General features: G+C 25.8%; 1 protein-coding gene across 3 annotated transcripts; it reads left to right on the top strand.

Moving 5' to 3' along the window:
• The first annotated feature begins 699 nt into the window (after nucleotides 1-699).
• Nucleotides 700-11,562, top strand: LOC126686357 (probable amino acid permease 7). Of its 3 annotated transcripts, none has more exons than XM_050380396.2 (8): nucleotides 700-872; nucleotides 2,076-2,312; nucleotides 5,653-5,746; nucleotides 6,747-6,961; nucleotides 8,997-9,130; nucleotides 9,365-9,592; nucleotides 10,495-10,892; nucleotides 11,445-11,562. In XM_050380396.2, the coding sequence occupies exons 1-8, from the start codon at nucleotides 818-820 to the stop codon at nucleotides 11,545-11,547; spliced, it is 1,464 nt and encodes a 487-aa protein (XP_050236353.1). In that variant the 5' UTR covers nucleotides 700-817; the 3' UTR covers nucleotides 11,548-11,562. The 3 variants fall into 3 exon arrangements, with proteins under 3 accessions (XP_050236353.1, XP_050236350.1, XP_050236352.1); XM_050380395.2 differs by lacking the exon at nucleotides 11,445-11,562 and having other exon boundaries at nucleotides 702-872; nucleotides 10,495-10,626; nucleotides 10,751-10,945; XM_050380393.2 differs by lacking the exon at nucleotides 11,445-11,562 and having other exon boundaries at nucleotides 701-872; nucleotides 10,495-11,040.
• The last annotated feature ends 2,045 nt before the right edge of the window (nucleotides 11,563-13,607 follow it).

Consider the following 13,607-nt stretch of genomic DNA (forward strand, 5'->3'; position numbering starts at 1 on the left):
ACATTTTACCGTATTTAGTTTTAGTATATTTTGTCATATATATAATTATTTATTTTTAAATATATCATACAATATATACTATAATTAATTAAATATTTATCTTTTTCTTCTATTGCTTAATTAGTTATAAATTATCAACCATATCTATATTTAGTTGAATTGTATTTAATTTAATCTATTTTTCTCTTTTATATACTACTCAAATATTTAATTTTTCATATTTATGACTTGATTAGCTATGATCATTGATTTTATATTGGTTAAATATTTGTCTTTTTATAACTTCAAACTATTTATAATTCAAACTATTAATAGTTTTAATCTTATCTATATTCTATTAGATATATTTAGTTGGATGTATTGATTTAAGATTTAATTTTATAGTAATTTTTTTATTGTCCAATTATCTCTAGATATTTAATGTTAATTAAAATCAAGTGAGATCCATATTTTAATATTAATGTAATATTTAATTTTGATTTTAAATTAATTTTTTTTTTCAAACCGGCCGAAACCAGAACCGTCCAAAAGGCGGTACAGAGCTGGTTCTAGTTTTCTTGAACTTCTGGCGGTTTCGAACCGAAACAGCCAGATTGTGAACCATGGCCACCTATACTCCTAATTAATACATCTCATTTAGATAATAACTGCCCCAAAAAAAGAGATTTTTTATAATTTAGTATAGTATACATTACCATTAGAGGCAGAGTTTCAAGTATAACACAATAAGTTTGTTATTTGTAAACTTAAACCTCAAACCCACTCCTCTCGCTCTCTCTATTTAATTCTGTTTCTGTTTTTGAAGAGAGCAAAAGTCATGGGAGAAGAAACTGATGCACCATTGTTACCATCTCAACACCTCAAAAGAACTGGTTTTTTCTTTGCTCTCTCTATGTTTTCTTTCTTTTTCTAAGTCATTTTGTTCTTGTTTTCAATAAAACTAACTCACATATATAAGTTTTTTCATGACTCTAACTTCAAATTTTATAGTCTTGATTCTAAGAATAAAAAGAATTATAGGTAATAAATTTTATTTAGTTTATGATTGGATAGTAAATTTATTGTTGAAGCCTCAGCTAACTGCTTGAATTTTAGTATCGATATGACATTAAAGTCTTTATATTTGAGAGATTTGAAATTCTATCTTTGATAACTTCATTTAGTACTTAGTTAAAAAAGTATATTTAAGCATAAAATGGAATAGACTTGTGTATTTATTGGTTCATGTTATAAATTTAATAGACATTCACGTATCATCAGATGTATTAAGATAATTAAAATTTTATTAGAAGCTCGTTTAATAGTTTAAACTTTTAAATGAATTAATTATATAACGATTTCTAGATTATCTTAATATGTATAACATTTCAAATGAATTACAAGAGCAGAAACTATAATTATCTAATGATATATGCAGAAATTTTGAATGATATTAGGAACTTCATAGTTTATAAGTAAAGAACAATGTTATTTCTCTCTGCCCTTCTTCATTTCTTATTTTTATGATGATTGGAAGATTAAAAACGTATGCAATTACTAAATTCTTTTCTAAAAAGGAATTAAAACGGAAGAAGGTACAAAGAATCCTCAAGTTATTCGGAAAGAGTATATAATTTTTTTTAAAATATTTTTTGGCCAATTTTTGCCCTTAAAGTTTTTATATGGAGCAAAGTGCCAGCAAATAAACAAAAAGGGCTTCAGTCTTTTCAAAAATTTAATTTTTTTTTTACAATGTTTAATAACGTTGACGGCTTAATGACAAAAAAATTAAATAAACTTATGTATTCTTTCTAATAACTTGGATTCTTTTAACTTTGACATATAAAAATTGACTACATTTTTAATTATAACTCTTACATCCAACAACACATCACATTGGATCCAAGGAGTTAGAATCCATAAATTACTCGACCAATCGAACAACATAAATATTATAACATTATGTCATTATCTATTTTGGATCTACATTTCAATTATTGGAAAAATATAATATTCTATAATAATGCCATTATTATATAAGCACTAAAACATATATATTCATGACTGAAATGGAATAATTTATATGTTGCATGAAGGGACAATATGGACGGCAGTGGCACATATAATTACCGGAGTAATAGGATCAGGAGTTTTGTCATTAGCATGGAGCATGGCACAATTAGGGTGGATTGCTGGTCCCTTAATTATGATCTTTTTTGCTTTGGTTACTCTTATTTCTACTTATTTACTCTCCGATTCCTATCGATTTCCTCATCCCCAATTTGGTCCTTCAACTAATACTTCTTATCTTCAAGCCGTCAATACCACTTTAGGTAATTTCGTCATCGCTCATCTCCTTTTTTTTGTCAAAAATATTCATTATATATCGAAAACATATATAAACACCGAATGAATTATATTTGACGGTGGAATCGAATGTATTATATTAATTTAACGGTAGAATTTAAGTAATATGACGCGTATTAAATGTTTGGTAATCAATTGATAAAACATTTAAAATGTGTATTAGTCATCACAAATTAGTTTTAAATGAGATTCCCATATTTATTTCTAATATTGGCACATGGCATAATAATACTTAAAATTTTAGATGATTGTATACAACTTAAGTTGCATGTTACATTATAAATGGCGTCTGAATCACGATAGCAATTAAATAAAAGTTTAAAATATTTAAAATGTGAATTAAAATTTATGAATGGTTCAGCAGAAAGAGAGATGATAGTGTACACTACCTCAAATGAAGCTGCTTTTAAAATTAAAAACTGATGTGTAATGAACAATACGTATTAAAAATATATATTTTATACTTAACTAATGTAAATTAGCGAGTGTCGTATTACTTAAATTCTACGTGAGATATATATAATATTCTGGTGTTTATAGAAAACAATTTCTGACAAATATTATTTTGTGTGGTATTTATCTTAATTTTTCATGATTCGTCATCATTTTTGTTTTGATGCACCCTATCAAGATATAATTGTTTTGTAACAGTATTTTGTGGTAAACCACACGTCATAAATAAAGTAAACTTCCATTAGTGATAATATTAAAGTTATAGAAGAGATTGATTAGTTTCATGAATTAATTATGTGGTTTGTCTTGATACCACAAATAATTCATTAGTGTTGAGTATAGTATAGTGTTTTGTCATTGACAACCTTATAGAGAAGAATAAATTAATTTAGTGGGATAAGGTGGATATCTAGTCGTTTTTAGTTGTGCAATGTTACTTGAGAAAGACATCATATTAAGAAAACAAATGATAATCTAATGATTATTAATATAAAATGTATTTTTTAAAAATTTTAATTGTGTTTTTTACTTAATGAATTTAATTTTTAATTTTTAATTTTTTAAAAAATAAAGTACTTATCTTACTTTTCAATAAATACTTAAAACTTATTTTCATAAAAGTAAAAAAATTAAAACATGGATTAGTATAGAAAACAAATAAGTTGAATTCATTAAATAACATAAAATATAATTTTTATTTATATTTATATTACAAAAATATTTAAAAACTAAACTGAAATTTAATTCTGTAGATTAATTAACTTAATCACCTAACATTAAAAATAAATGAAAGGATTAATATGTTAACAAAAATAAAAATGAATATTTAAATTATTTAAATAAGACAAATAAAATTGTGAATTATAATAAATATCAAAAATGTCAGAGTAAATTTTTTAGTTCTACTGCTTTTAAATATTTTGTTAAAATAAAATTATAAAATCCCTCTTGTCAAATAATTAATTATTTGGTGAGTAATAGTATCATATTTAAGATATAAAATTATAATCCTGTCATATTCCATCAACTTACACTTTTCATTTTAAAATGAGTAGTGAAAACTAAAAGTGAATCTATACTTTTTATTTTATAATGTGTGTAAGAACAAATAACTATAATTAGGACAATGGTTAGGAATGGTAGTAATGGACATCAAACATTAAAAACATAATTCTTAAAGGCTTAACCCCTGGAAAAACCCCCCACCTTTCAACCCTCTTTGGTTTGCACCCTCACCTTTCAAAATCCCCAATTTTATCCAAATTATCATCTTTCATTTTCAATTGCACCCTAAAAGTATTAAATTGGGCTTTTGTCACTAGAAAAAAGTTGAAATCGATATTTTATATTTTAATTTATGTTCTAAATAGTCCTTAATGTTTAAATTTCAACAACAAAACCATATTTAATGAGATTTTTAATTGATTTATATTTTATATAAAAAATTTAACTTTTAAAATTTTAGGAAATATGGTTTTATTGTTGAAATTTAAACATTGAGGACTATTTAGAATATGAATTAAAATATAAATTATCGATTTGAACTTTTTTATAGGGAGAAAGGGCTAATTTAATACTTTTAGGGGCAATTGACAATGAAAGGTGAGAATTTGGGTAAAATTGGAGATTTTAAAAGGTGAGGGTGCAAACGAAGGGGGTTGAAAGGTGGGAGGTTTTTCAGGGGATTAGCCATTCTTAAATTATCAAAAAAAGAAACATGATTCTTAATTATGGATACTAAAGTTATTTAATCTTAAAATTGGAGTGAAGATGACGTGAGATTAATGTTAACTTGTAGGGTAAAATGATCTAAAATAGACTAGTGTGTTTTTTTTATCCAATAATATTTTAAACTAGGTTAATTTTTTAGATTGAGATTTAGGGGTGCATGTCATGAATCTACAACATTCGTTATAAAATGAATGATATAAATTTATTTAATTAAAATTGAACTTTTTTTAATTTATACTATTCATTTTATAATAAATGATGTAAATTTACTAAACATGACCTTTCATGTTTAAATGAACATGAGGAAATTTTAATTTTAATTTTTTAGGCTAGTTTAGAGGGGCAAAATTAACTTTTGTCAAATAAGTTCTACACATTTTTTTTTGGGACGATGACAAAACTACCTAAAATTTTAAAAATATTTACAAAAGTACCTGTAAACTTTTTTTATTTACAAAAATACGACTGATTTAAAATTAATTACAAAAGTATCAAAAAATGAAAATTAATTACAAAAGTACGATTTGTATAATGTCGGTATAATTATGGTATAATTTTGGAATATTAAAACTATAAATCATATAATTTAAAAATAATATTTGGTTTATTATTGGTATAATTTCAGTATATTATTGGTATATTGATTATAAATTTTTATATATATTTTCTAGTTGATAACATGTATTTTTTTTTATGTGTATTTTTCACTATAGTTGGTAATGAACTAGAGAATTTGTATACTCTTGGTATACTGATGGTATAATTTTGGTATATTATTAATTTAATTTTCAGTATACGATTTGATGTAATTTTGGTCAATTTTCATTTAATATTAATAAAATCTCAGTATGTATAATGTTGGTATAATTTTGGTATAATGTTGATATAATGTTAGTTTATTAGTATACTAACATTATACCCACAGTATATACCGTATGTTTGATATTATTTTTTATTTTTTTGTACTTTTGTAAATATTATTAATATTTTTGTAAATGAAAAAAGTCAACATATACTTTTGTAATTATTTTTATTTTTTTTGGTAAATGGTGTAATTGCCTCTCTTTTTTTTTGTAAGTTTAAAGTAGTAATAGCTTTCACAAAATAATTAAACGGATTTAGGAAAGAAGGCTTCATGGATATGTGGTTTGATGGTAGAACTAAGCTTGTATGGGACAGGAATTGCTTATACCATTACTTCTGCTATCAGCATGAGGTATGTTCTTCAACTCTCACAAATCTACTTCTATTTTCTGTTTATTGATAATTATTAATGAGTAAATTGAGAAGTTAAAACAAATAGGTAAATATTATTGAAATAATGGACGATTCGTATTGGGCTTGATCATTGAAAAATGCCACATTTTTCGACTTTTTCGTTTTTACTCCAAACTTTCAAAATATTCAATTTTAATCAATTTTTTATTCAGTTTTAATTATAGCAATTTTATTAAATTCGAGTAGAAAAAAAAATTCAAATACATATCCTTTATATTTGAAAATCTTCATGGTAAAAAGCAAAGTGGAACAATATGAATAATATGAAGAGTATATATGAATTTTTTTCCACTCTACTTTAAACAATTTTTTTTTTGATAAATTAGGGAGGGGGAACGCTTGTGGGAGGAATTAAACCCACGGCCTAGCAGTTTGCTGCTCAGCGCTTATACCATTTGAGTTAAAGCTCATTGGTTACTTTAAACAAATTATTACAATCAAAATTTAAGAAATGAGTTAAAATTGACGATTTTGAAAGTTTGAACTGTAAAAGTGGAGTATTTTTTATTGATTACGCCTATTTTGAAGACGTGGAGAGTATATACTTGTCCAACGTTCCGGTTTCCCACTTTAAATTGAGTTTGAATACTTAATTTTACTACTCAATCTAGCCCGAGATAAACTGGTATCAAATCAAAGGTTTGAATTTTTTATATTTAGTTTAAATTTAACGTAAATCCAAAAAGTCCAATCCAAACACGCATAAATTCATCAGATCGAGTCTGGATCGTAAAACTTATAATTATATCGAACCAAATAGATTTGAGCTTGCATGCAAAAGAGTCGTATCCAACTAAACCGGACCGGAATCCACCCAAGTCCGATCCATGATTAAGAGAGTATTAGAGAAAACTTATTTCTCTAAAGAATATTTATGCTGGTTTAATTTAAGGTTTTGTAAATTTCTCTAAAGATTATTTATTTCTATTTGGATAAAGAGCAATTCAGAAATCCAACTGCTACCACAAAGAAGGGCATGATGGTAATTGCCAATACTCGGACACATCAAATATGATATTATTTGGAGCATTTCAAGTGATACTTTCTCAAATTCCAAATTTCCAAAACATGCAATGGCTATCAATTGTTGCTGCTCTCATGTCCTTCATCTACGCCTCCATAGGCTTCGCACTTGGCTTAGCACAAGTAATAGGTAATTTATACAAAATTTACCTATACTTAGACTGTTTTAAAATATATTTTTTTCAGGAAAAAATTATAACCGTTTCGTTCGTTAATTTTATAAACTAGACAATTATATTGAAAACGTATCTAATTCAACATGAATTGTCTATTAAGTGTTTTTTTCCGTCAAAGATGGTAATCAATTCTTAAAATCTCAATTGTTAGTTGTTAATTACGAAGGCGTGGTTTACAACTTCTCAATGCACGCAGAGATGCCTTAATCATTCAAGTTAGGCTGATATTGACATTTGTCTACTAAGTTCACTTTTGGTTAAATAGTTCAAAAAAGACTACTTCTTTTTACCTTCTATTAAGTAAATCCAAAATTTAAAAGTTTATAAATTAGTCTCAATTTTATAATTTCATCTTAAATCTATCCAATTTTTTTGTGGTAATTACCTGAAATACATGTTTTGATAACTTATTTACATTTTTACATGCCAAGTTTTGATTTTTCTTTTTTATCTTTTTTTATTTACGAAAAATACCTTTTTATTTTTTTAATTTTAAAAATACTTTTTTTTCGGTATCCAATTTTCGGTTTTCGGTTTTTTCGGTCCGGTCGACCGAACCGACTGACAGTTTTTTTATATAGTGTATATATAGTGTTAATTTTTATTTTTTATAGGTTTTTTTTCTGGATTTTTTTTTAATTTTTTATAGTGTATCAGTAGTGTATGTATAGTGTTTTTATAGTGTTTATATAGTGTAATATCAGTGTATAAGTAGTGTATATATAGTGTATAAGTAGTGTATTTATGACATTTTGTAGTGTTTTTTGTGGTTTACACCATGAAACACTGCAAATACACCATAAACACTGTAAATGGACCATAAATATACTAAAAACGGCAGAAATATACTATAAATATACCAATAATACACTAAGACGTAAATATATTATAAAATTACTATAAATGCATCATAAATCAATATTTTCTTTACAAAATCAGTAGTAATAAACAAATCTATGAATAAAAGAAGACAAAAAAAAATAATTATATAAATAATAGAACAATTTTATAAACAAAAAATTATAGATTTATAATAATTTATTTACAAAATATTTAAATCACTATAAATAAATCTAAAAAATTACATAAATCTAAAAACGAGTTGAGAAATCCATAACGCGAATGGAAGAGATGAACGGACTAGCGCGAACGGAAAAGACGAACGGAAAAACGATCGGAAACGACGAGAAATCCATCTGAAGTAGACGAACGGAAGCGCGACCGAAAAGACGAACGGAAAAGTAATCAGAGGAGATAAACTGAAAATTAAATGAAAAAAGAGAAGAAAAGAAGAGAGAAGAAGAGAGAGAAGAGAAAAAAATAAGGTGACTATGTAAAAATTTAAACTAAAATGAGATAAAACTTCTTTATATAGTGGGTATTTTTGATAAATAAGTTAGTTTATTAGGTAATGTAGGATAAGAGAAAAAGATGAGCCAAAATGTTGTAAATATTTTACCCAAAACAGGTATTTGGAAAATAATCCGAATTTTTTTCTATCAATTTAATTTATTCAAGCTTTTAGTTATAATTTTCTTTATTAACTCCTGAATTAAAAAATTTCTTATTCCAAAATTATAAAATTTATCTCCTAATTTAAAAACAATATCAAAAATCAAATATACCTTTAAGTTATTGAAATAAAAAAAAGAAAATTTGAAACTTAAATGAACCTAAAAGATAAATGAATATTGTACTGAGATAAAAGTTTAATACAATTAAAATATATGATTGGTAAAAAGTTAGATAAGTTTTCAACGAAATTATCAAATTGGGATAGACTTATAAGCTTTAATTTTTTTGGATAAATTTACAAAAAGTTAGAAAGATTTAATCTTTTGACACCATGAGACGTAAATTTTATGATTTTAACCAATTTACCATATCATTTGGCTTGATAGACATAATTTATATAAAAATGTCTCTTTATCTAACGTTAATATTCTCTTTTGAGATTTTAATTATATTATATATTTCCTTTAAGTGTAGAAAATGGATATGTTTTGGGTAGCATTACAGGAGTGGCAGCTTCTAGTGCAGCAGATAAAGTATGGAACATATCTCAAGCGATTGGTGACATCGCATTTGCATATCCATATGCCCTAATTCTTCTTGAAATTCAGGTCTTGTTTTTATATTTCGGATACACCAAATTCATGATGAACATATCGCTATGTAGCACGGAAACAAAAATATTAAAATATAAAAGAGTATAAATAAGAATAACCGTAAAATCATATTTCACAAAATATGTTATTTAAGGAGACAAAATGTAGGACACGAAAAAATTCCGCGCAACATAGTAACAACTTATGTTATCTCATTCTGGAGATTGATATGTATAATGGAACGTGAAGGATACGTTGAAATCGCTTCCGCCTGAAAATGTGACAATGAAGAAGGCGTCGACAATAGCCCTCGCCCTGACGACATTTTTCTATGTATGCTGTGGAGCATTTGGATACGCAGCTTTCGGAGAAAATACACCGGGGAATCTCCTCACAGGTTTCGGATTTTACGAACCATACTGGCTGATTGATTTTGCTAATGCTTCTATTGTGCTTCATCTACTTGGAGCTTATCAGGTATCTAATTATATGTGCTCTTCACCTTATACAAAAATCTACTATTTTTAAAATTATTTTGTAAATCCAACTAATAGTTACTAGTTTGATAATTTGCCAATTTTAAAGATCGACCGTAATTTTAGCATAATATCAAAATTTATTTAATTGACATGTGACATTATGTATTTAAAAAGTAATTTTAAAAATCATATGTATAAAACTATAAAAGTAATGTGAACCTTAGGGTTAAACTCAAATTAAACGAACTTAAACATATTTTGTGATTACAACACGAACTTTTATCTTGGTAATGTCTGACACGAATAATTAATTTTTTATAATTCGGAATAACGAATTATTTTATTCAATAAAAAATGTTGAGTGGATACCAGAATATACATTTTCCGCCATCCATATCAATGTTTTTTATCAGAAAATTAATTGATAGGTGCTTCCGAATTGCAAAATTTTGACGGTTCGTGTCTAATATTGCCAATTTTTAAATTCATATTATAATTGCTAAATACGCTAAAGTTCGTGATTGATTTTATCATTAATCTATATTTTTCATAGAGTTCATGATTTATTTTGTAATTAGTCCATATTTTCGTAGAATTCATGATTTAACTCATATCAGATTAAACAGTTAATAAAATTGAACCAAAATATTTTCAAATTGAATAAAATTATGGAAATTAATTTTTTGATTAAATTTAGGGTTAATTCCTAAAAAAAATCACAAACTTTACATGAAGTTTCATTTTAATCATGAACTTTAAAAGTTGTCATTTAAAGGCACGAACTTTCATTTTGTTTCAAATCTATCATCTTGGCAGATTTCTGGATTTTTTAAACTATTAGGCCTAAACAGAATATATACTTTGGTTTATAGTTCTATTGACATAATATCATCTTGGCAGGTATACAGTCAGCCTGTATTTGCAACAACTGAACAATGGTTCAAACAGAAATATCCTGACAGCTTATTCATAGACAAGAATTACATCCTGAAACTCCCCGGCTTTCCGGCTTTCCGATTAAACGGCTTCAGGGTATGTTTCCGAACATTATACGCGGTATCAATAACAGCTATTTCGATCACATTTCCTTATTTCAATCAGGTTATTGGATTGTTGGGAGCATTAAACTTTTGGCCCTTATCAATATATTTTCCAGTGAAAATGTATTTTAGGCAGAGAAATATTGAAGCTTGGACAGTTAAATGGGTTATGCTTCAAGTCTTTAGCATTGTGGTTTTTTGTTTGTCTGCATTTGCATTGGTTGGAGCAATTGAAGGGGTTTTAAGTGCAAGATTAAGGTAAGAAGACAAAATTGTAAAGTTGATGTCATATGAAGAATTAATTAGCACAATTTAAATTGTAATCGGAAGTAGGTTTAATTGCTTCAAAAATCACAAATTTTAGCGTCTTTTACAATTTTTACACGAACATTAACGTATTTTACAATTTTTACACTAATTTTTATTTTGACACTTTAGATTTTAGAACATGAAACTATTATATTTTTGCAATTTGACGCCAAGCAATTCTCTATTAAAAAAATGTTGATGCGGACAACGGAATATACACTGTTCCGGCGTCCACGTCATAATTTTTTAAACAGTAATAGCTCGCTATTTTAAGTAGTAAAAATTCTGGCATCCGATATTACAAAAATTTATAGTCCATGTTCACTTTTCCAAAGACACTAAAGTTCATGATTTTCTTAAGCAATTTCTTCATATTTCTATACATTGTAATTTAGAGTATGTATATATTTTCTTGTTCTATCTTTATTAGTAAATTGTAAATTATAGTGTGTGTGTGTATGTATGTATAAAAAAAATTCTTGTGATTTCTTCATGTTTTAGGGAAGAAGCATACATGGCAGGCAGGGGTTTGCAATATTCGAATATAACTGAATTAACTGACATAATCAAACTAATATATTACTCTGAGTTGATTTTTAGTTAATTTTTATTTGGTCTTCAATTGATTTTATTTGGTCATAGTTAAGAATTTAGAATATTGTAATTAATTTTCTGTCTGAAATTTCCGAATTAATCTAACCAATCTAATTAACCAAAAAATATAGTTACAATGTTGTTTTTGTAATTTTCAGTAGTTTAATGTACTTTTGTAATTTTTTTATAGAGTTTAGATATTAATTTTCCCCCTAAATTTGTATTTAATGAGCAAGTAACGCTAATATTTTTTTAATAGTTGAAGTTAATGAAATTTGATTATTCGGTTAATTCAAATAACCAATCTAACCAACTTACAATTTTGGATCGATTATAATACGGTTTATATATATTTTGATTACAGTTCGATTAAGAATTTTTTTTGATTTCGATTAACTTGGTTTTGTTTGATTCGAAGATTCAACCAATGATGCACGCCCCTCATCATAGGTTCAACATGTAATTGAAAGGATTCTGCAACTGTATTGAAACCGCAAATTAAAACCAATGAACTATATAGCTCAAATGATGTAAGCGATGAGCAGCAAACTGCTAGATCGTTGGTTCGATTCCTCCCACAAACGCTCCCTTCTTTTTCAAATTATCAAAAAAAATCTAAAATTAAATAATCTCAAAGTCAAAACCATTAAAATTGAGTTAAAATAAGTAAGATCCTTAGAAGCAAAAAACGTTATACAATGGAATTTAAATAAAACTCTACTGAAATCAACCGGCAGAGTAAAAAATCAAGTAGTTGAGTATTAAAGTAAAAACATTACATTATTGTTTTACTATTTTGGTTTATGTTTTACAATATTTTTAAATTTTTACATATTTTTTTAAATATCTCTAATTTTTTAAAGATATATTCAAAAGGATGTAACAAGTAAAGACACAAATTTACATCACTAATTCTAGGGGTGAGCAAAACCGAACAAAACCATTAATCCGATCAAAACAAATCTGAAATTTATTTTGGTTTGGTTAAAATGAATTGATTTGGTTTTAAATTATAAAAAAAATATATGGTTTTTGGTTTTTACTAGGGGTTAACCTAACCAATCGAAAAATCGTACTTTAAAATTATATTATTTTTATTTTTATTAATATATATACTTATATATATATATATATATATATATATATATATATATAAGTATAAATAAATATATAACTTACTTATTTAAATATGGGTTAATGTCAAAAAAAATTACGAACTTTACATGTTTTCTCATTTTAATCGTGTAGTTTAAATTTTCTCATTTTCATGCACGAACTAACACTTTTTCTCAAATTCATGCACGGTACTGAGGTGGCACTCATTCATTGGTGTAAAATGACCTCCACCTAAGCTAATTACACCAATGGAGTCGTGACACCTCAGCACCGTGCATGAATTTAAGAAAAAATGGTAGTTCGTGTATGAAAATGAGAAAATTTAAACTGTGTGATTAAAATGAGAAAACGTGTAAAGTTGGTGAATTTTTATGACATTAACCTTTTAAATATTTATGTATAAATATAATATGTGTGCATATATACATATATAAAAACTAGTTTCGCATTACGTGCTATGCACGTGGCTCGTAACGTAACTCGTCAATGAACATATTAGTAAATTTATTATAATTATATCAATTTTTTATTTATAGTTAATATTAAATTAGTTAAGAATTTTTATAAAAGTAAATATAATATATTTGGTAATTAAATTTTTTTCCATATTGAACTTTTTTTTGGTTTTATAATAAACATAATTAAATAATTAATTTTATTAATAATATCTTTAAAAATAATAAGGTAGAAATTTAAATAATATTATATTGACCAAATATGGTATTTTAATTTTGTAGTTTAATCAAAGTAAAAGATAGGTATTCCTACTAATTTGGAGACAATTTAGTTATTTTTTACATATTAAAAATTAAATTGTAGATAATTTAGCTACCTATTCTAATTAGGATTTTAATTACAATAGTGATTAATTAAATAACTAATTAGTTAATAACTATAAAACCTTTATTTAGTAGTGTTTCCCTGTTTTTTAAGAAAACGGTTGGTGCCTTTGAA

The sequence above is a fragment of the Mercurialis annua genome, linkage group LG6 (assembly GCF_937616625.2).
Source record: "Mercurialis annua linkage group LG6, ddMerAnnu1.2, whole genome shotgun sequence".
NCBI lineage: Eukaryota > Viridiplantae > Streptophyta > Magnoliopsida > Malpighiales > Euphorbiaceae > Mercurialis > Mercurialis annua.

Coding starts and splice junctions, on each gene's coding strand:
- LOC126686357 (XM_050380396.2), top strand. CDS start 818: ATGGGAGAAGAAACTGATGCACCATTGTTACCATCTCAACACCTCAAA. Junction 873..2,075: donor TCAACACCTCAAAAGAACTG/GTTTTTTCTTTG, acceptor TGTTGCATGAAG/GGACAATATGGACGGCAGTG. Junction 9,131..9,364: donor TAATTCTTCTTGAAATTCAG/GTCTTGTTTTTA, acceptor TGGAACGTGAAG/GATACGTTGAAATCGCTTCC.